Raw genomic sequence first — 24,149 nt, forward strand, 5'->3', positions numbered from 1 at the left:
AGATGGGTGTAGCAAGATAATGTGAATGCAGCGCTGTCCAGCTTCCGTGGCAGGAAGCAGCCAGGTACTTGACCAGGGGATGCTCAGGTGGTTCTTCTGTGTCCACCTTGAGCATCAGAGAACAGAACTGGGAGGCCGGTGGTTCTGCTTCACGCTTTTCCCTGCAGGCAGCCGGGTGTTGTTCTGGTGCTGTAAGCACCAACATGTGAAGGTTCTAGCCAGAGGATGTTAGCTGCCTTAGTGCTGGGTAACATAGAGTGAATTTTTGTTACAACATTTGAGTGTGAAGGAAAAATAAAATAGAATGTCAGGACAATATATTTTTTTAATTTTTTAAAATTTATTTGAGAGAAAGAGGGAGGGAGGGAGGGAGGGAGGGAGGGAGGGAGGGAGGGGAGAATGGGTGCGCAAGGGCCTCCACCTGCTGCAAACGAACTCCAGACACATGCACCACCTTGAGCATCTGGCTTAAATGAGTCCTGGGGAAGTGAACCCTGGGTCCTTTGGCTTTGCAGGCAAGTGCCTTAACCACTAAATATCTCTCCAGCCAGAGGTCAGGACAGTATTTAATGTTTTGCTAATAGCATTTTTCTTGGCTATCTTGACTGTCATCATAAAATAGAAGCTAGAAATAAGACTTACACTATTACCCATACAAAATATAAAAGACAACAGTTGAAAGTTCAGCATGCAATCTAGCACAAATGAAGGAATTATTTAAAGGCTAGTTATTGTGCTGACATAATCACTTATGTTTTCCGTCCTACCCTTAAACAAGTTCATGTGCCATTCTGTGTATCCTGCACTTTTACTTTTCCACCCTGTCATGAGCCTATGGTTTTAAACACTTGAAACTTACATTGGTATTTCTCCCTGAGTAGCTTAAACTTGAAAATTTACAGGTGAATACGTGTGTAAATTGAAGAAGTCCAAAATGCTTTTCATCACAACCAAATCTCCACGCTCCCAGATGTCAAATGACAGCTCTGCTTCCTCTGTTAGACAATTTCACACTTGGAACCAGCTCACAGCTGACACCGAAAAGTGAACACAGAAAAGCTATGCTAAGAGTTTACAATCAGTGCAGGACATAAACATAGGAGAGGCGGGCTTGAAAGTGCTGTGACATTTGGTACAGGTCGGGACGTAGGAGAGCCGTGCTGAAAGTGACGTGAGCTTCAGTACAGGACGGGACATAGGAGAGCCATGCTAAAAGTGAGGTGAGCTTCGGTACAGGACGGGACGTAGGAGAGCCATGCTGAAAGTGAGGTGAGCTTCGGTACAGGACGGGACGTAGGAGAGCCGTGCTGAAAGTGACGTGACCTTTGGTACAGGTCGGGACGTAGGAGAGCCGTGCTGAAAGTGAGGTGACCTTCGGTACAGGTCGGGACGTAGGAGAGCCGTGCTGAAAGTGAGGTGACATTCGGTACAGGACGGGACGTAGGAGAGCCATGCTGAAAGTGAGGTGAGCTTCGGTACAGGACGGGACGTAGGAGAGCCGTGCTGAAAGTGAGGTGAGCTTCGGTACAGGACGGGACGTAGGAGAGCCGTGCTGAAAGTGAGGTGAGCTTCGGTACAGGACGGGACGTAGGAGAGCCGTGCTGAAAGTGACATGAGCTTCGGTACAGGACGGGACGTAGGAGAGCCGTGCTGAAAGTGACATGAGCTTCGGTACAGGTTGGGACGTAGGAGAGCCGTGCTGAAAGTGAGGTGACATTCGGTACAGGACGGGACGTAGGAGAGCCATGCTGAAAGTGACGTGACATTTGGTACAGGTCGGGACGTAGGAGAGCCGTGCTGAAAGTGACGTGACCTTCGGTACAGGACGGGACGTAGGAGAGCCGTGCTGAAAGTGACGTGAGCTTCGGTACAGGACGGGACGTAGGAGAGCCGTGCTGAAAGTGACGTGAGCTTCGGTACAGGACGGGACGTAGGAGAGCCATGCTGAAAATGACGTGACCTTTGGTACAGGACGGGACGTAGGAGAGCCGTGCTGAAAGTGACGTGACATTCAGTACAGGTCGGGAAGTAGGAGAGCCATGCTGAAAGGGTCTGCATCTTTCCATGCAGGGCATTGCATTTATGGACTGCTCTCCTTTGGTCTTACAGCTGATTTTTATCAAATATTATTCAAATATTTGTTGAGGTAGTGTCCTCTGCTTTTCTACATAAATATAATTTCCACTTTGTAAGCTCAGTACTCTGTGCTGGTAGGTATTTGATAATTAGAAATTGGATTCAGACCTTAGATGGCCTGAAATCTATTGAGAACATTAGAATTTGAAAATTTACAAATTTACATGGTATTGAGAGTTACTATTCTGTAGAAGTTGGGTCTAGAGAAAGCATTGTCTTCTTTGTATCATCTTGGACAAGTTACTAAAACTTTCTAGGCTCAGTTTAATAGTAGTGAATTATATTTGTTGCATGTAGGTGAAATGACCTGTGTTAGATCATACAACAGTCTTCCAAACAGTCAATATTCAAGATCATGAAAATTTTTCTCCTCAAGGATAAATACTGGTTTTTCATAAAACATTTTAGATTTCAATGAATTTTATTTGGAATATGCTGAAAGTACATATTTTTATTCACTTAAGGAGTTTCTACATAAAAATATGGCATGTAAAGAAAGTAGTTAAAGCAAATATTTTTATTTAGGGGAAGTAGTAAAGTAACTTTTGAATGAAGGAAAAGTTGAGTGCATGGTACTCAACAAACAAATTGTTTAAAGAAGAATTATTTAGGTAGAATTATATGAATTCTGATTAATTTCAGCAAGTACCTGAAATCTCATTTTAAGAGTATAATGTTTTTCAGGGGGAAGCATTATACATTTTGAAATAATAGTGATATAACTAAGAAACACTTGTCTTGGTGTAGTCCTTTTTATTTTTCCTAAAAACAAGGAAAAAGTAAGAGGGAGTTTTAGAAGTAACTTAAAAGAGTAAAGTCTTTATGACTAATAATCAAATGTTATGATTTGTACAGTAATCCTTTGAGTGATTTACCTGTTAGCACAACTTGAACTCTCTGATACAGAGCTGCTGAGTGTCTTCCTGGACCGATTAGCAAGCGTACTCAATCTTTTGTCTTGAGTTATTGTCATAAAAACAAAATAGTGAGCTGCCAGGTTAGACATAAAGTAGGGTCACTTTTACACTTGGCAGATTCTCTGATGTTTACCCCCTCCCCATGGTGATGACACTTGTATTAAATAAAGAGTAGGAACAGCAAGAGCCATAAGCCTGCAGAGGTCTTTTCTGTTCAGCCAGGAAGGCCTGGTACCAAGGACAGCGGACTGTTCAGGAAGACTTGGGGGCCCAGTGCCCTAGGCCGTCCCCACAGGAAGTGCCTGCCGTCTTGCCTGCACCCTCGCTCGAGTCACGCTGCCTTACCTCTCGCATTAGATCGCTTTGTGTTGAACAGACCCATCCTGCCATCACACTTTTGTTGGTCTGAGTGTGATTTGTCTCTAGTGTGAAACCAAGATGAATGGGTAAGAAAGAGCTCAGTTTTTGTTGGTTGGAGTCTTTGTGCATGGTACATTAGTTCATCCCAAGAGAAGAAATCATTCACAGCAATAAGAATTAGGAAAAATATAAGAATGATAAATTAGTAATGCTGTTTATTTATTTGAGAGAGAGGGAGATAAAATATCTTCTTCCTGAAATTTGGGAAAGGTACTGATGACAAGGCAGATTGGGTTGCTTACGTTCCATGAACAGCAGCGCCCGTCTCTGGGCCACCACACGGCAGAGCAACTCCCTTGAACAAGTAATTCTTAGCTTTGGAGTGCTGAGTCAAGTGAAATCCAGTTTTGACCCAAGTTGTGTGGATTATTTTTGCAGGGGCACTCAGGTCATAGATGACCAGTTATCATAACAAGAAACCCAGAGCTAGGGAGTGGAAAAGAGCAGAACTCATTTTCTCACCAAGCTTAGCCAGGAGAGCCAAATTCCTACCTTACAACCACCCCAGATGGAACAGGTAATCAAATCACCTGAACACCAGCTCGATTAATAAGGGGGTGTGGCAGGAAGTAAGGCTAGAGCCTGAGGTGGGTGGGTGCCAGGTGGAGCAGCACCCATTCCTACCTCACATCAACTTGTGACGTGGGAGAGCAAGCCCAGTCACTTCCTTTACTCCTAGAAAGTGCCAGGCTTTGCCACTAGCCTAGTGTGGATAGTACATTAACTACTTAGAGCAGTGTGGCTCAGGGAACTTTCATATAGTCTACCTCCCCTGTCTGGTGTGAGTGCCACGTGGATAAACATTGAATCAGTTGTGTTGGAGAACTTTGGAAGTATAGAACATAGTGAGCAGGCAGTGTTTGTCTGAAGTTGTTAAAGTAAGAATAAAAAGGTACAAACTGATGATTTGAAAGGATAGGCCCGGAAATGGTAATTCTAGGCTCTATCTGTGTCTGAGAATATTCTAGATCTTCTGTATTAGAGTTGGTGTAAATTCTTAGGCAAAGTGCATTTGTCCAAATTAGCTCCATGATGGCTTGCATATGACTTTTACATTTTAAACTGCTCGTCTTTGGTAATGTATTTGTAGCTATTAGAGAATCAATCCAAACCTGAAATTTAAATGCCGCTTTAAGGACTAGGGGGCGTCAGGATGCAAATAAAAAAAGATTTTTTTTCTTGTTTGTGAGAGCATTAAAAAGTTTGTCTCTAAGCTGGACCTGGTGGCACACACCTATAACCCCTAAGGGAGGCTGAGGCAGGAAGGTTGTGAGTTCAAAGCCAGCTCAGGCTATATATTTTAAGACTATCTCAGTGCCTGGCCCCCAAAGAAAAAAGTGTCTCATCTAAAGTAATACCCTGGAATGAGGTAGATAGTCTGTAGTAGAAAGTTGTTTTTCCTCCTGATACTGACGATCCCTGTTGTCACCAGGCAGGTGTCATAGCCAGTGCTTAGCACATTTCATACTCACAGGTGTGGGAGGTTTGGGGTAAACACAGACAGTGAGGCTTGCTTTCAGTCAGTTTCTAGTCCTGTCTTCTTTCTGCCCCATGCGTGCCACCTACTTTACCTTGATGTCACCTGTGCCACTGGCACCAGGGCAGGTGCTTGCCCAGAAGCAGCATGGGGAGCTATTACTCCCAGAATTGAAGGCTCAAAAACTGTCTGATCCTTATTCTCACTACCCTAACCCATGATTTGATAGGAGTTGAATGTGCCTTACACATGTCTGAACCTTGTCATCCACAATGTGCAAAAGTGCAAAGAACTTGAGGCGGAGCCCCATGCCCAGTGGGACTTGAAGCAAACAAATGCAATGAAGCCTTTTAAAAATTCTATTTTTTATTTTTATTTATTTAGAGAAAGAGGGGGCAGATAGAGAGAATGGATGCTCCAGGGCCTTCAGCTGCTGCAAATGAACTGCAGACACATGTGCCACCTTGTGCATTCCGTGGAAACTGAGTGTGGGCCCTTTGGCTTTGCAGGCAGATGCCTTGAAGCTAACCTTCAGGCTAACCCCGAGCCCTTCTCCAGCCTGGCGCAGCCTTTCCGTAGAGGTGGGTGAGCAGTGCTGGAAACGCAAGGTGGGGAGTACTTACTCAACAGGTACTTCTCAGAGGCTCCCTGTGTCCCAGGAACTGTGCCTAAAAGCCATAAGTAAAGACACAACAGGAATAATGTTGACAGTTATTTTTGAGGTTTTATATCAAAAGGAGACTACCCAAACAGAAGACATACACAGTTGGTCAAGTGGGACATTAATAGCCCTTTATGGTGAGCAGCTCTGTGTACAGACGGGCAACGCTGAGCGAACAAGACAAGTGTCGCCGCCCTCTTTCCACAGCTGAGTTCTGCGTGCTGTTGGGCGCGCACATGCTTTCTTCTGCTGCTTTCTCTGCTCTTCGGGCATCAGCTGTCCTGAGAGTAATGCTTAGCCCTGCATTGAAAATCTTTATACGCAGCACGCTCCGTGAGAGAAATCCACTAGGAGTCTCTAATTCTTGTCCCTTTCAATTAGCCACAGATGCCACGGGGAGACTGGCAGGAATGGCACCAGGGTTTCAGAGCCCTAGCTGACAAGGAGTGCTCCTAACAGGAGTTATTTATTTTTTTTCTTGAGTCAAGTGTTCCTCATGACAGATGAGATGTTTTTAACTTGCTTTTTCCTACTTTGTGTAAATCCATTCATGAAATGTGGCTCCCTTAGAGGAGAGTTAACAAATTCTTGATCATTTTGAGTCTTACAAAATGTAAAAATTTTTGAGAAACTTAGATATTCCTGCTTTTTTTTTTTTTTTACTACTCTTAAGTGTTTGCTTTTTAAGGCTTAGAAAATTTTGCCTTTTTTTGTTGTTGTCATATTTATCAGAGAGCTCTTTGATCCTAAAAGACAATACTTTTTTTGTTGTTTGTTTTCCAAAACAGAGTTTAGGAAGCCTTAAAAGTCAGATATGATTTGCAAACAGGAAAAGGGTATGACATCAAGAAGCTTAATTTCCCCCAAAGAATACCGCTGCTTGGTATGTTTATGTGGTATTCAGGTCTGTGGCTTTGAAACTGGCCCATCATTGTGATAGATGCACTTTGTGTTATGTATGTGACAGAGTGTTTCAGCATATGAATGCTGAATTAACTGGAGTGTTACCTAAAACATTGCCCCAATGGCTGCCTTTTCACTGTTTTGTTTTAATTTTAGGAGTTAAACGAAGTCAGATTTCTAAGATTATACTTATTTAAAAAAGTGTGGTTAAGAAAAACGAAGCTGTCTTAATCTAAAGTGCTTGCCTTGCAACTGTGAAGACTGATGTTTCCCCAGCATGACTTGAAAATGCTGGATGTGGTGCTCCTGAAAGCCCAGTGCTGGGGGGCGGAGTTTCCAGGCCAGTCAAACCTACTGTGTGAGCTTCAGGACAGCAAAACCCTGGCCTCCACACGCATGTGCACATGCAGGTACCCAGCAGACACATTCACACACACATATTAAAAAACATTTAGGCCAGGCGTGGTGACGCACGCCTTTAATCCCAGCACTCGGGAGGCAGAGGTAGGAGGATCGCCGTGAGTTTGAGGCCATCCTGAGACTCCATAGTGAATTCCAAGTCAGCCTGAGCCAGAGTGAGACCCTACCTTGAAAAACCAAAACCAAACCAAAACAAAACAAAAAAAACATTGAGGAGAAATACACATATGCATGTTTTCATTTATATATTATATACTTTTTGATATAAATATATTTTACTAGTTTTTAAATAAGATATATATGTTTGCTTTAGAGACAGGGTCTCTTGCTATAGTCCAAGCCTTGAACTTATGGCAGTGTTCCTGCCTCAGCTTCCCAACTATTGTCATTATAGCTATGAGCTGCCATGCCTATCTTAGGAGAAATACTTAAATAATTATCTTAAAGTAGAGTTTTTGTAGGTACAATTTTTTTTCTAAGAAAATTCAAAATTGATTGTAGTTTCCTGTCACATTTTGGAGGGAAGACAGCAGCAATAGTAAATTGCTAGCAGAGGCTGTGGGATTCTCTGAAAAGCATTCTGACATCTTTTATTTTTTATGTTATTCCTTAAAAAATTGTCTAAATATATATATGAGACAAATAGAGGGATGGAAGGGAGGGAGAGAGAGAAAATGGACATACTAGGGTTTCCTGCCATCATAAATGAACTTTTTTGTTTTGGTTTTCCAAGATAGGGTCTCGTTCTAGCTCTGGCTGACCTGGAATTCACTATGTAGTCTCAGGGTGGCCTCAAACTCACAGCAATCCTCCTACCTCTGCCTCCCAAGTGCTGGGCTTAAAGGCATGTTCCGGGCTGGAGACATGGCTTAGTGGTTAGGTGGTTGCCTGTGAAGCCTAAGAACCCCGGTTCGAGGCTCGGTTCCCCAGGTCCCATGTTAGCCAGATGCACAAGGGGGTGCACGCGTCTGGAGTTCGTTTGTAGAGGCTGGAAGCCCTGGCGCGCCCATTCTCTCTCTCTCTCCCTCTCCCTCTATCTGTCTTTCTCTCTGTGTCTGTTGCTCTCAAATAAATAAATAAATAATGAACAAAAAAAAAAATTAAAAAAAAACAAAAGCCATGTGCCACCACACCCGGCTGACATCTTTAATTTTTGAGAGGGAGGAAGGGAGAGGGAGGGAGGGATGATGGGTGTGCCAGGGACTTTCAGTCACTGTGAACACACTCCAGCTGTGTGCGCCCCCTTGTGCACATTTGAGATATTGCATAACTGTGTCTAGCTGCATGGGACCTGGAAATTTGAACATTTGTTCTTAGGCTTCGCAGGCAAATGCCTTAACTTCTAAGTCATCTCTCTAGCCCTCTGACATCTTTTTAAACAAAGGTAAATTCTGGATTTGGGATATTGAAGGACCACAGTTGCTTCAAATACAAGATGATTCGTCTTTAGAGAGCATTTTTAAATGTTGGCTGAATTTAACCTGCATTTGCTAGTTTTGTGAATTTTCAGATATATTTTCCAGCAGTCTTTGGTTTTATCTCTGAGCCATGGCTTTCATAAACCGTGCATTTATTTAGACTGCACAGTCTACAGAGGTGGGGTCGGGGCCTGTGACATGTGTGGCATTGTGGGCACGGAAGTCGCAGTGCCTCTCGGTATCTTTCAGGTCTCCTGCTCTCAGCTGAGACTAAGGCTGCCTCCCCCCCACTCGTCCTGGGCAGTCTCGCTGTGGACTCAGGCTGACCTAAAATTTACTGTGTAGCTCTGGCTACCCTCAGGCTCCCAGTCCTCCTGAGTGCGGGACTACGGTCTGCCCCATCGTGCCTGGCTCAGTATACATCTTGGGGTGAGTCCATGCTTTGTGCTGCTTGGCTGCTTTGTGTCAGGAGGTGCTAGCTGTGGCCTTGCTTTTGGGGTTCAGGTAGGCACCATTAATTTTTGGGTTTTGGTTAGACACTATGACTTTTGGGTTTCAGTTAGGCACTATTTTGTGTTTCTGTTAGTTACTATTACTTTTGGATTAAGGTTAAACACTACTACTTTTAGATTTAGGTAAGACACTATTACTACTGGCTGAATAAGGGAGAATCAGAAAACTGACTCTCCTAGGCCTACAGAACTCTCATTCTTTTTAGCAAGCTTCAGGCAACATGCATTGCTAAGTACCACACTACTTTTCTGAAGAGCGTCCTGGATTGGTGTTGTGTGAGGTGTTAAACGTGAACAAAGCACTGTGTTGTGGTCTTTTCTCTAGCTAGAATATCTGAATTAAATTCTCCAGTTACTCTATGCTCATGTGTACTTGATGCCCACATAATTTTGTGGACAAGGTAAACCCGGGAGTGCTTCGGTGAGAAGATGGTGTTGGGCAGGCTCAGTGACGTGGCTTCATTTCACTAGCCACCGCAGGTAAGGTCCCAGGGAAAAGGAGTTTGGCAGGGGTGTGGAAGGAAACAGACTAAGGAGAGGGGGCTTCGCCTGATGTAGTCACTCATCAGGCATTTTAGATTAATGGAGGGGAATGTGAGATGGGCTCATGAGGGCTTTTGCAAGCACTTCTCAGGATGATCCCTTTAAGGCTGGAATAGGTGCAAAGAATGCTGGGAGTGTGGCTGTCATCGCTTTCAGGTGACACCGCAAGAGCCCTGCTGCTCTTCTCTTTGACACAAAGACAGATACTCAAGATTTTGGGGTGTCACCATTTTGTTAAGCGTTTTTATGAGAGTAACCTGAGAAATTGTCTCCTAAATGATCTTGCTCATTGCCTATGAGACTTCCACTCTTGAGGAGAATCAGGGCACTGCTTTGGCCAGACTAGACATTGCAGATAAGAAATCGGGTTAACAGGGGAAGGACATGCTCAGGAACCTACAAAAACTAGTTGGAAAACTGACAAAAATTGGTAGATGATATCCTTTAAGATGCTTCTGTACGTTTTCAAAGATTTTTCAAACCTGACGTTGAGAGGGTTTCCCGGTGTCACTGTTAGCTTTTTACCTTGAACCAGCATCCCAGATTGCTTCGGCATTTCCTCATGGCCTCTGCTTTTGGTGTTACCTACTTGCATGTGAATGTGTAGCTTTATATTTGAGTCAGTACTCTTGGTTTGTGCTTAAAGTTTTTGTACAGGTTTTACAAGTAAAGCAGTTTTAGAGCAGGGGTTTGGTAGCCATAAAAACCTTCTTTGTGGCAATATAATAATATAAGTACTAAAAATTTTAATTTAGGAATTATTGCTCTTAAGGGTGTTAAAAGGACAACCAAAGTCATTCATCCTCATAATTAAAGAAAAAATATTTTAAAGCCTATAAAATAGAAGTTTTGTAAGTATTTATTTTACTGTTCTAACATTTAATCACCTAGCTACTAGGAAGTTCTTCTTTATACCATACCTAAAAACACACTCCTGGTGGTAGCTGAGTCATCTGTGGAAGTAGGATAGCAGGTTGTGATGTCAGTTTGACATTGATGAACGAGTCCCTTCTCGATATGTTATCATTTTGTAGAGTTTTGACCTGGCTTTTAAAGTGATGGTTATAAAACTTAGTGTCTCTTTCCCCCTCATGTCTCAAGGAGAAAATGCCCCTTTTACAGTTGTTTCCTCTATGTTGAGCCAGGTCAGGTTAAAGATGTCATTCTACACAGTGGCTATTCTACTTTTGGAAGCAGTTGTTCTTGGATGGGGCTGGCAGAAACAAGGTTTTCCTCCCTTAAGTTGTTCATGCCCCATATTTTGTCACGGTGGTAAGAACCTAACATAAGACCTGGCTGTCGTTAGACATTGCAGTAACTGCATCTGAGGGACGATAAAGAATACCAGGGGGAAGAAAAGAACAGGCTGTTAGTGGAAGGAGAGATGAGGATCAAGGAAGGTAGAAGAAGGAACGGCTATGCTTCACAGTGCTAGGAAATGTCAGTGTCTCGGGTCCCACACACGTGTGGACCGCAGCGCCAGCGTGTGTCCACCAGTGTCTCGGGTCCCATGCACACGTGTGGACCACAGCACTAGCGTGTGTCCACCGGTGTCTCGGGTCCCATGCACACGTGTGGACTGCAGCACTAGCGTGTGTCCACCGGTGTCTCGGGTCCCATGCACACGCTGTGGACCGCAGCACTAGCATGTGTCCACCGGTGTCTCGGGTCCCATGCACACGCTGTGGACCTCAGCACTAGCGTGTGTCCACCGGTGTCTCGGGTCCCATGCACACGCTGTGGACCGCAGCACTAGCGTGTGTCCACCGGTGTCTCGGGTCCCATGCACACGTGTGGACTGCAGCACTAGCATGTGTCCACCGGTGTCTCGGGTCCCATGCACACGCTGTGGACCGCAGCACTAGCGTGTGTCCACCGGTGTCTCGGGTCCCATGCACACGTGTGGACCGCAGCGCTAGCATGTGTCCACCGGTGTCTCGGGTCCCATGCACACGCTGTGGACCGCAGCACTAGCGTGTGTCCACCGGTGTCTCGGGTCCCATGCACACGCTGTGGACCGCAGCACTAGCATGTGTCCACCGGTGTCTCGGGTCCCATGCACACGTGTGGACTGCAGCACTAGCGTGTGTCCACCGGTGTCTCGGGTCCCATGCACACGTGTGGACCGCAGCACTAGCGTGTGTCCACCGGTGTCTCGGGTCCCATGCACACGCTGTGGACCGCAGCACTAGCGTGTGTCCACCGGTGTCTCGGGTCCCATGCACACGTGTGGACCGCAGCACTAGCGTGTGTCCACCGGTGTCTCGGGTCCCATGCACACGTTGTGGACCGCAGCACTAGCGTGTGTCCACCGGTGTCTCGGGTCCCATGCACACGCTGTGGACCGCAGCACTAGCGTGTGTCCACCGGTGTCTCGGGTCCCATGCACACGTGTGGACTGCAGCACTAGCATGTGTCCACCGGTGTCTCGGGTCCCATGCACACGCTGTGGACCGCAGCACTAGCGTGTGTCCACCGGTGTCTCGGGTCCCATGCACACGTGTGGACTGCAGCACTAGCATGTGTCCACCGGTGTCTCGGGTCCCATGCACACGCTGTGGACCGCAGCACTAGCGTGTGTCCACCGGTGTCTCGGGTCCCATGCAAACGCTGTGGACCGCAGCACTAGCATGTGTCCACCGGTGTCTCGGGTCCCATGCACACGTGTGGACCGCAGCACTAGCGTGTGTCCACCGGTGTCTCGGGTCCCATGCACACGTGTGGACTGCAGCACTAGCATGTGTCCACCGGTGTCTCGGGTCCCATGCACACGCTGTGGACCGCAGCACTAGCGTGTGTCCACCGGTGTCTCGGGTCCCATGCACACGCTGTGGACCGCAGCACTAGCATGTGTCCACCGGTGTCTCGGGTCCCATGCACACGTGTGGACCGCAGCACTAGCGTGTGTCCACCAGTGTCTCGGGTCCCATGCACACGTGTGGACTGCAGCACTAGCATGTGTCCACCGGTGTCTCGGGTCCCATGCACACGCTGTGGACCGCAGCACTAGCGTGTGTCCACCGGTGTCTCGGGTCCCATGCACACGCTGTGGACCGCAGCACTAGCATGTGTCCACCGGTGTCTCGGGTCCCATGCACACGTGTGGACCGCAGCACTAGCGTGTGTCCACCGGTGTCTCGGGTCCCATGCACACGTGTGGACCGCAGCACTAGCGTGTGTCCACCGGTGTCTCGGGTCCCATGCACACGCTGTGGACCGCAGCGCTAGCATGTGTCCACCGGTGTCTCGGGTCCCATGCACACGTGTGGACTGCAGCACTAGCATGTGTCCACCGGTGTCTCGGGTCCCATGCACACGTGTGGACCGCAGCACTAGCGTGTGTCCACCGGTGTCTCGGGTCCCATGCACACGCTGTGGACCGCAGCACTAGCATGTGTCCACCGGTGTCTCGGGTCCCATGCACACGTGTGGACCGCAGCACTAGCGTGTGTCCACCGGTGTCTCGGGTCCCATGCACACGTGTGGACCGCAGCGCTAGCGTGTGTCCACCGGTGTCTCGGGTCCCATGCACACGTGTGGACCGCAGCACTAGCGTGTGTCCACCGGTGTCTCGGGTCCCATGCACACGTGTGGACCGCAGCGCTAGCATGTGTCCACCGGTGTCTCGGGTCCCATGCACACGTGTGGACCGCAGCGCTAGCATGTGTCCACCGGTGTCTCGGGTCCCATGCACACGTGTGGACCGCAGCACTAGCATGTGTCCACCGGTGTCTCGGGTCCCATGCACACGTGTGGACCGCAGCACTAGCGTGTGTCCACCGGTGTCTCGGGTCCCATGCACACGTGTGGACTGCAGCACTAGCATGTGTCCACCGGTGTCTCGGGTCCCATGCACACGTGTGGACCGCAGCACTAGCGTGTGTCCACCGGTGTCTCGGGTCCCATGCACACGTGTGGACCGCAGCACTAGCGTGTGTCCACCGGTGTCTCGGGTCCCATGCACACGTGTGGACCGCAGCACTAGCGTGTGTCCACCGGTGTCTCGGGTCCCATGCACACGTGTGGACTGCAGCACTAGCATGTGTCCACCGGTGTCTCGGGTCCCATGCACACGTGTGGACCGCAGCACTAGCGTGTGTCCACCGGTGTCTCGGGTCCCATGCACACGTGTGGACTGCAGCACTAGCATGTGTCCACCGGTGTCTCGGGTCCCATGCACACGTGTGGACTGCAGCACTAGCGTGTGTCCACCGGTGTCTCGGGTCCCATGCACACGCTGTGGACCGCAGCACTAGCGTGTGTCCACCGGTGTCTCGGGTCCCATGCACACGTGTGGACCGCAGCGCTAGCGTGTGTCCACCGGTGTCTCGGGTCCCATGCACACGTGTGGACCGCAGCGCTAGCATGTGTCCACCGGTGTCTCGGGTCCCATGCACACGTGTGGACTGCAGCACTAGCATGTGTCCACCGGTGTCTCGGGTCCCATGCACACGTGTGGACCGCAGCACTAGCGTGTGTCCACCGGTGTCTCGGGTCCCATGCACACGTGTGGACTGCAGCACTAGCATGTGTCCACCGGTGTCTCGGGTCCCATGCACACGTGTGGACCGCAGCACTAGCGTGTGTCCACCGGTGTCTCGGGTCCCATGCACACGTGTGGACTGCAGCACTAGCATGTGTCCACCGGTGTCTCGGGTCCCATGCACACGTGTGGACTGCAGCACTAGCGTGTGTCCACCGGTGTCTCGGGTCCCATGCACACGCTGTGGACCGCAGCACTAGCGTGTGTCCACCGGTGTCTCGGGTCCCATGCACACGTGTGGACCGCAGCGCTAGCGTGTGTCCACCGGTGTCTCGGGTCCCATGCACACGTGTGGACCGCAGCACTAGCATGTGTCCACCGGTGTCTCGGGTCCCATGCACACGTGTGGACTGCAGCACTAGCGTGTGTCCACCGGTGTCTCGGGTCCCATGCACACGTGTGGACTGCAGCACTAGCGTGTGTCCACCGGTGTCTCGGGTCCCATGCACACGTTGTGGACTGCAGCACTAGCGTGTGTCCACCGGTGTCTCGGGTCCCATGCACACGTTGTGGACTGGCTAGCTGGCCACCCTGCTGCCTTACACTGGGCTCTTCGGACCGGCCACCCATGTGGAAGCCCTATGGTGGTCATTTCCTACCTGCTGAGGATCCAGGGATTCCAAAGCAGTGTGAACCCCGTGAACCTCGTTAGTAGGCTACCAGTGGAGCAAGCTCATAGAAAACAGTAAAAGGATATACCTTGTCTGTCTTGTGAAATGCCTGGTAAGTGTTCTATCTGAGGCCTTCTATTTGTAGAGATGATATAAAGTGTGTATCTCAGGGGCCTCCTGAAGTAGGATTCTGAGGTGTCTTGGAAGCCTTTTTTTGTGTTTTGTTTTGGTGTATGTACATGTGTGGTGTGCCTGAGTTTGTGGATGGACGTTTGTGTGTATGTGCATGTAGTCGGTGTGCATACAGAAGCCAGATGTGGAGGTTGGGTCTTCCTCAGTTGCTCTCTACCTTATTGTTCAAGACAGGCCTCTTTCTGAACCTGGAGCTCATTGTTTGGCTAGACTGGCCGGGCAGCAAGACCTGGGGATCCTCCTGCCCCTGGTCTTCCCAGTGCCGCGTGCAGTTCCAGGTGTGTGCACCACCACCCCAGCCTTTGTGCAGGTTCTGGGGCTTTAAGCCAGTTATTCATGCATGCGCAGCAAGCACTTCACTTCCCAAACCACTTCCCAGCCCACTTTGAAGTTGTTTTTTTTATCTGGCAAATCCATGCAAATTTTACATTGTGTTGGTCTGTGTTTCTTATAATAATGCCTCGCCCTCTCCCACACATACAAAGTCTGAGGCTCTGGAAGACACACTGTTTATTTCTTCACCATAAGAGCATTCCAGCACCGCACACTCTGTCCCATTGCCCTTGGGCACATATTCCCAGTGGTGATGTGGGAGAAAGGCAGAACATGGGCTTGTTTTCTTTTTTAAAAAAATATTTTATTTATTTATCAGAGAGAGAGAGAGAGAAAGGAAGTGAATGAATGAATGAATGAATGAATGAATGAATGAACGAATGAACGAATGAACGAACATGGGCACACTGGGCCTTCATCCACTGCAAATTAATTCCAAATGCATGTGCCACCCTGTGCACTTATGTGGCTTACATGGGTTCTGGGGAATTGAACCTGGGTCATTAGGCTTTGCAGGCAAGCACCTTAACCACTAAGCCATCTCCCTAGCCTGATCTTTTTTTTTTTTTTCCTATTTATTTATTTGAGAGAAAGTGGCAAAGAGAAAGAAAGCCACCTGTCTCCATCTTCCCAGTGCTGGGAACATAAGTATGTGCTGCCTTGTCAAGTCCCCGTACTTGTACCACCAGCACTTTGTAGACTGAGCATCTTCTCTTCCTGCAGTCCTCTGAGCCGAGTGGGTCAGATGCCTCTCTTCTCCCCAGTCACATCAGCATACTTTCTCCATCTGCATAGTCACCCAGCAGAAATACGTTCTCTATCAGCTTGTTTGGAAACTTTTAACGCACTCGTGTAGAATGGTAGCACAGCTCCTCGCTCGTTATTACAGACATAACGCCAGTTGCTGTTTTGCCGTTTAACCATCCGTATGGTAGCAGATGCTTATTATGAGGAAAGTGGCCCACTTGTAGAGGGCGAGCTTGTTTTGGCACATGCCAGACAGGTTGCTGAGCAGTAACTTTGGGTCTTGTTCTGAACAGGTAAAACCTTTATAAAACTAAGAAATGCATACCACCTACTATTTGATTAAAGAGATGGAATAACTAAAGTTCTTGAGCTAAAAGATGAAATTACTAGGATGCTAGTGGGAAGTCGGTGTTAGCTTCTCATTACTTAACAGTGTGGCCAAAGCACAGTCTCATCCATGCTGCTTCTGTGTATGTGTTAGTTGAGTGAATCTGACACATTGAGGCCTGGTTACATGAACGCTCCTGATTAAGCCAGGCCTTCACATGCTTTTGAATGGTTCATGAGAAGTTGTTAAAGAATTTGGGGGTATGTGTGGTGTTTGGGGGTATGTGATGGATGTGCATGTGTGTGCTGTGTATACCAATGAATGGAGCACAGAGGAGGATGTTGGGTGTCCTCCACTATTGCTTTGCATTATTTCCTTAAGATGGAGTCTCACTGAGCCTATAGCTACTGTTCAGAGTCAGACTGGCTGACCAACAAGCCCAGCTCGTCTCCTGTCTCTGCTGCTTATGGGACTGGGGCTGTAGGTGTTCATGGCTATGCCCAGCTAGGAATTGAACTCAAGCCCTCTCAGACCCTCTTTATGGCAGGCACTCTTACCTACTGAGCCATTTCCTCATCCCCTGTTTAAGAATTTTGAGCCTTTAATCTCAGCACTTGGGAGGCAGAGTTAGGAGTATTGCTGTGAGTTCGAGGCCACCCTGACACTTCATAGGGAATTCCAGGTCATCCTGGGCTAAAGCGAGTCCCTACCTCAAAAATAATTTTTTTTTTTTTAATAAGGAAACTGATGTGTTGCCTGCTTGGAACTGGAAGGGGATGTACAGAGTTTATACTTAATGACAGGACTCTGACAAATTTCATCTTTACTAGGGTTTGTGGGAACATCCCCTTGTTCACGTTGATTGATTAATGTGCATATGTGGGGTATATTTGTGTTTGTTTGTGTGTCTGTGGGGTGCAGTTGTGTACATGTGCCACCATTTCAAGTTCAGGTATGCTGTCCACCTTCCTGGAGATCAGAATGTCTCATGCTGCTGACCAGCATGCTCAGGATCCCCAGTGCTGGGGTTACAGGCTCAAGCCACCATGCCCAGCATGTATGTGGGTTTGGAGGATTGAACATCCTTGTTAACATTCCTAAATATGTTATGGGAAACTGAGTCACACAGAGAAGGCACCAGAGAAAGAGTGGAGAATCTGAAAACTTATTCATGTTGACATGGACTCAGGAGAATAACTTCCAAAGACTGAGTGCTGAGCTCTAATAGCTCAGATTTTTTATGGACAGTATGGTAGGCAGTTTGAAACCACCTTAAATTCTTTACACTAGTGGTGGGTTAAACTTCTGGGTTACATGACTGGGGGCACAGGCAGGCAGCAGTAAGTGGCCTTCAGAAGCAAAACAATAAGCTGCCAACTCAGGGGTATTTGATTGACTCAGCACGTGACACAGGTGTACTGGGTCATGGTGAGATTAGGACCAAGTTTATGTTCTTTTTAGCTTAGAACCTGGGTGTTCACTCAGCACAGAAAGGGAGAGGCGCTTTGAAACAGCTCCCAAGAAATTGTACTTGTTGAAATCATGATGTTAAGAAATCCTAAGTCATAGAATTTAGAGCTAAACTTAACTAGAGACTCAGATCTAAGTGTCACATCATGGAAGAGATCAGATGAGTTGAAGATTCAACCCCAGACTTGTGATTCCTAGTCCACCATCCTTTCTACTATGTGGAGCACTGGACCTGTGGGGAGACTGTGGGGAGCACTGTCTCAGGGATGATGAGCTATACGTGTCTATCTTCCTCTGTAGCTTTTCCAACAAATTTGGATTATTTCACATCATCTTGCTATATTTTAAAAAATTTGTACCATCTTTATATACTTTGATAAGTAGTAAATTCTCACCACCCAGAGGCAAGTCACTAGAATATTTCTCATATTTTCTTACCATGCTTTTAAATTTTTTTTAAATTTTCATTTATTTATTTGAGAGGGAGAGAGAATGGGTACACCAGGGGCTCCATCCTGCAAATGAACTCTAGATGCATGCATGTGCCACCTTGTGCATCTGGCCTAGGTGAGTCCTGGTGAATTGAACCTAGGTCCTTTTGGCTGGGTCCCCCTCTTTCTCTGTCAAATAAATAAATAAATTGGGCACCTGAGCCCCACTTCTGCTTACTATTTTCCAAGTTCCAACTTAACCAGTTAGAAATTCCTCAACGCCATTGTTATGAGTTCCAGGCTACCTGTGGTCAAACAGTAAAATGCTTTTTTGTTTGAATGGAATTGAGAAGGCAGATTTTTTTTTTAATTTTTATTTATTTATTTATTTATTTGAGAGCAACAGACACAGAGAGAAAGACAGAGAGAGGGAGAGAGAGAGAGAATGGGCGCGCCAGGGCTTCCAGCCTCTGCAAACGAACTCCAGACACGTGCGCCCCCTTGTGCATCTGGCTAACGTGGGACCTGGGGAACCGAGCCTCGAACCGGGGTCCTTAGGCTTCACAGGCAAGCGCTTAACTGCTAAGCCATCTCTCCAGCCCGAGAAGGCAGATATTGACAAGACTTTTTGAGTGACAAAATACTATTAGAAAAGGACTAGACATTGAAAATGGCTCAGAGATTTAAAAAAAGAAAAAAACCTCAAGATGGTAAAATGAGGAGAAACTTAAAAGACACCTAGAAGCTCGTATTTCAGGAAGTTGTAAATGATAAGATAATAGATAAAATTCTAATTTTACATGCTCTAAAAGCCCTTATCACTTATAGCTTGAAACAGTACATCTGTACCTGGCATTTTAGAGGCTCCTTTTTAGTTGCAAGCAGTTGGTTTTGCTGTAGTGGGAAGAAGGGATTAAAGCCAGGTCTTCCTTGTGCTGCTCCCTCCTCCACGACATTGGCCAGGCAGGTCCTCCCCCCTCCACCTCCCTGTTTCTAATGTGGAACAGGCTAATTAGCACTGGCTTAGATAATTTTTGAGGTTCCTTATGATTATAGTCTTTATTACTAAAAATGTGAGGTGAAATTGACTATACTTTTTTTGAATTTGAAAGATGGAAAAAATGCTGATTTAGTAGGTTCGCATAACCCTTAAATATAACATCTTGAAGGTGTCCCTCCATCAAATGAAGAGCAAATGTCTCTGCTTAATGTATGACTGCATCAGAAAAAATGCAACCACAGTAGGTGACCAAGAGGATAAGGAACTTTCAGGAATTTTGAAAGCCCAGTAATATTTAGTATATGCTTTCTCAGCATTAAAAAGGTCACCTTGCTAATACATGTTAATTTTGAAAGTTTAATTGACCTCTGGAATTTTAATATCAACCTTTTTTTCCCCCGGTATGTTTAGAGGTTGGAGCAATCACAGAAGAAACTGAAGCCTGTGATTGGTGGAGTTTGGGCGCTGTCCTCTTTGAACTTCTCACTGGCAAGGTACGTAGTGACCTGGACAGTTAATGCGTTTATCCATATGCCACCTCGGCTTGGAAGCAGCACAGCAGCTTTGCCTGTAGTTTTAGGTCAAGTCCTGAGTCAGAGGAGCTCCTCTGCAGAAACAGAAATGCAAGTCTGTCAAGTTTGGTTTTTAAAAAAGTATTGTGTAACACTGAACAAATTGATGGTTATATTGCTATGCCACATGCTGTGATATAGCTTTAACTGAATCAGATCCATAGGTTTGTAATATACATTTATTAGAAGTCTCTGATGTTTTCAATGTCTTGTCTGAAGAAAAGGGAATTCTCATTTTTAGAAAATTAATATTGATATTAAAGATAACATCTTTTCTCCCCCTCTACACTATGCATTTTCCCTATCTGGTCTAGCTTAAGGACAGAATTTATATACCTTCTGATGATGATAACCTTTAAGTGTGATGCTTAAAGTTGAGAGAGTTTAACATATTGTTCATATGTCTCCTAGGAAGAAAACAGAGGAAATGAACAGTTGTATTTTTGTTAAGTTTCTGCCTTGAATATTTTAAGTAGCTACTGTAAGATTGCTGTGTATTTCACAAGTCATTTTTATATACAGTTAAATTAGAAAATGCTTTGTAGATCTAAAGTGTTTTTACCAGAAAATTCTAAATTTCAAAGGGTTTTAAGAACATTAATTATTCAGAGATAACAAGTCCCCTTTCACTTTTGAGCTATTTATTTAAGAGAGCGAGAGAGAAAGAGGAAGACAGAAAGAGAGAAAGAGAAAGAGAGAGAGACTGGGCATGCCTGGGCCTCCAGCCACTGCAAACAAACTCCAGATGCATGTGCCACCTGTGCATCTGGCTTTTGTGGGTCCTGTGGAATCAAACCGAGGTCCTTTGGCTTTGCAGGCAAATACCTTAACTGTTCAGCCATCTCTCCAGCCCTGAGCCTTTCTTTTTTTTAAAGTATTATGAGCCAGTCATTCAGTAAAGAAGAAAAAGGGATGGTTACCAAGCCTAGGATGTGAGCATGGTTTCTGTCAAATGTCTGGAGCCTCATAGCCCCATCCTGATCTGTGTAGTAACATTGTGTTGATGACTGTGCCTCTGGTTCAGGTAGTTGTAGGGCTTTCTGTACTCACTGTCCATAAGCCCTGTGATAGAACAGAGTGTGATAATAATGGGAATAAGAAATGTGCCTGATTGATTGTTTCAGACTTTGGTTGAGTGCCATCCAGCAGGAATAAATACACACACTACTTTGAACATGCCAGAATGTGTTTCTGAAGAGGCTCGCTCACTCATTCAACAGGTAATTGAATCAACCTCTTGGCTAAGTTTCTCAACTGTGCAGCTTAGCAAAGTCTGTGGCTTTATCAAGCTTTAAAGAAATTAGTTTTTGGCAGGAAAGACTCACCTGTAGTTACACACTCAGTATGAATCTTTTTCTTAAAAAAACACTAAGGCTAATATTTAGACAATTCCATGTATTTGTGTAGGTATCATATTTGAATATTGCTTAATCTTGTCTGGGCTGCTCTCTTTTTAGCATTTTGTTTTGTAACCATTAGGTGAATGGCTGTTTTCACCCATAAACTGTTTAGATTGTGTAGGTGAGAAGTATTAACAATCTTGTCAAGTTAAGCCACTCGTGTGTGTGTACACAAGTGTGTACATGTGGAGGCCAGAGGTTAGTGTTATGGTCATCTTCCTTAGTCGCTCTCCACCATACTGACTGAGACAGGCTCTCTCCCTTCACCCAGGGTTGCCAGTGTGCAGTGTGGTTAGTCAAGCTAGCCAGCTTGCCCTGGGGATTCCCTGTCTCTGCTTCCCAAGCACTGGAATTACAGGTGGGCGTCCAGACCCACCCAGCATTTGTGTGAGTGCTGAGGGTTTGAACTCTGGTCCTCGTGCTTGTTCAGCAAGTACTTCCTCTGAGCTGTCGCCCCAGCTACAAATTAGGTGAGTCTTACAGCTTTATCATTTGGCAGAACTTGGCCATTAATGTCATTTGGCACATTCTTATCAGTGTTAGGACTTTTCTTGGACAGAATGCTATTTTTGCTGTGTCTTTGACATCATTTAGCAGGGCAGAGTTGGATGAAGGGAGAAGAGTCTGGGTGGAATGGACAGTTTGACTGGAAGCAAGCAAGAGATCTGTGAGACCCAGTTCAGGAAATCAAAACTTTGGGTAAGGGTTGAATATCAGGTGATTGTGAGTGTAGAAAGATAAGTTGGAGTTTGCTTATTAAGTTCTCTTGTCATAAACCAAAAGCTATACTGAAAGTCCATTCACAATATGAGATTTAGAATTTGCAGAAAGGTGGAAGAACAGGAGCTGGTCACAGGGAAGGGTACTTGGCCCAGGGGCACAAAGGAGCATCCCCAGAGCCCTGTGGACGAGGGAGGAAGAGGCAGTGGGTAACTACAGGAGACAGCCCATGTGATGGGGGACAGCTGCTTCTGATCTGTCCTGACTTGTTGAAGCAGAAGATATAATCACTACCCCTCACCCCACAGGAGGAGATGATTTAGAGAATGCCAGCAACTTCTGCTTGTTTCTTTTCCTTAAAGGAGTCATTCTCACTTAATACTGAAGGAAAGAGTGGTTATCATATGATACTGAAGGAAGGAGTGTTAACAGAGAATGCAGCAAAGTTCTTTGCAGTAAGCAAAGGTCTACTCCTGGGGAGAAGCGTAGACTGGAGCTATGTGCTGTCCTAGACACAGACGTGCAGCTGGCAGTAAATCAGCCTCTGTCACAGCCTAAGGAAGTGACCACTCAGGTGAGGGAACTTGTCAGGAAAGAGATAAAGGGGCTGTTGGCTTGATGAGCAATTTGTCATTTGACTTTCCTCTTCAACTAGTCACAAGTCATTAGAGTCTTTAAAAAAACACTGATTTATATGGAAATAATTATTCTGCGATAGGGTAAATTGTCCCTCTTTGATCTGTCTACTCCTTGCTCTGTTCTTGGGTCTCATAGCCAGTCATCTGTCCTGGAACTGAGTGGTGCTAAAGGAAACAATTTCCTTTGAAATGCTTTACAAGTTGGTGGTGTGTGGGGAATGCCGCATGCTTGTAGCTCACCCTTGGTCAGGTGGAGCACAGGGGCAAGACCTTCCGGGCGCTCCTTTGCCTCGCGCTCCACTCTGTGCGCGGGAGGCTGGAGGCGGTGGGGGTGGTTTGGGCTTCATCATGGGGAATATGCTTCTGGCTGACAGGCTCTTGAGCAGCAGTCTGTGTGGTCTCTCTTGAGGCCATGGATAACATTGGAAACAGTAAGGAAGTCGGCTGTGGGTAAAGCAATTACTCTTTGCCTGTAGACTTAGAGTTGTGAATAGTGAAAGCGTCCCTTCAATAAGTAAACTGACTTTAGTCAGAGTTAAAATATGAACTTTTGGGGCTAGAAGTTGGCTTAGTGGTTAAGCACTTGCCTGTGAAGCCTGAGGACCCTGGTTGAGGCTCAGTTCCCCAGGACTCATGTAAGCCAGATGCATAAGGTGGCGCATGCCTCTGGAGTTCGCTTGCAGTGGCTATAGGCCCTGGTACACCTATTCTCTCACGCCCATTCTATCTCTGCGCCTCTCTCTCTCTCTCTCTCTCTCTCTCTCTCTCTCTCTCTCTGTCGCTCTCAAATAAATAAAAAATAAACAACAAAATACGAACCTTTGGAATTTTACATTGAAGTCATATCTTAGAAAGAATGGGGTGGAAAATCCAGTTGAAACAAAAAGGGAAGAACTTACATGTGCATATTATAAGGTTTGGGGGTGACCAAGACCATGCAAACCACTTTGAGGCAAAGACGAAAGCTCTTATTTGGGAAAAGCATGAGCTGTCAGGGCTGACTCATAAGACAGGAGCACAGTCTGAGTTTTCAGTAGTGGGCTCAAGAGGGCTTTTTCAGTTGGGGGAAGGTGAGGAAGGAAAAAGAACTCATTTGTTAAGTTGGAAAGAAAAGTTCCTTCAGGAGAGGTCATTACATTAACCATTTTAAATAACCAGAGCAGTGACCAAGTGGCTTAGGAGATAAGGAGTCAGGAAGGAAACCATGACCTGGGCCTTGTTAGGTAAGGATGGGATAAAGACTGGATGGTTTCTTGAGGAATATGAATAATCCACTTTCCTATGCTTCTGTCACCATTCTGCTGACCATGGTAACTCCATTTTGGGAGCCCATCCTGACCTAACATTCTAGCTTTTTGTTAATGATAACAGACAGTGGTCTCTCTTCTGTAATGTCTTCATGCTGACCATAGGGGCTATGAGCTCTAATGGAGAGAGTGGATAATGCAGTCGATGGGTCTCCCTTCAGGGCAGGGGATAAGGAGCAGTTCCATGGTGGCTAGAGGCGGCAGAGTGGTGAGGTCGCTAGTGAGCACCCAGCGTCAGAGCCTGTGTAGCATGCTGTTACGACTTGGTCCTGAACAAACAGAGACTTCCGCCATTTCTGTATTGAGCTCGCTTCAGGGTAGTCTCTGGCAACATCTGTTATCAAGAAGGTGAGGGAGATGGGTTCCGTGCACCCTGTGGGAGAACAGAAGGTAGAATTAAGGAGCTTGTTACCCTTGTCAACAGCTGCAACGTCAAAACCCCAGTCATAA

At 46.5% G+C, this 24,149-nt stretch overlaps 1 protein-coding gene across 7 annotated transcripts in view; it reads left to right on the plus strand.

Annotated features, from left to right (window-relative positions):
• The window catches only part of Rps6kc1 (ribosomal protein S6 kinase C1), a 221,657-nt gene that overhangs the window by 186,927 nt on the left and 10,581 nt on the right, over positions 1–24,149 (plus strand). For all 7 annotated transcript variants that reach the window (XM_045156300.1, XM_045156306.1, XM_045156325.1 and 4 more), the window contains 2 exons: positions 19,474–19,556; positions 20,759–20,854. In XM_045156300.1, the coding sequence (XP_045012235.1) occupies positions 19,474–19,556; positions 20,759–20,854 (179 nt within the window). The remainder of the gene's footprint in view (positions 1–19,473; positions 19,557–20,758; positions 20,855–24,149) is intronic.

Source organism: Jaculus jaculus, chromosome 1 (assembly GCF_020740685.1).
Source record: "Jaculus jaculus isolate mJacJac1 chromosome 1, mJacJac1.mat.Y.cur, whole genome shotgun sequence".
Taxonomy (NCBI): domain Eukaryota; kingdom Metazoa; phylum Chordata; class Mammalia; order Rodentia; family Dipodidae; genus Jaculus; species Jaculus jaculus.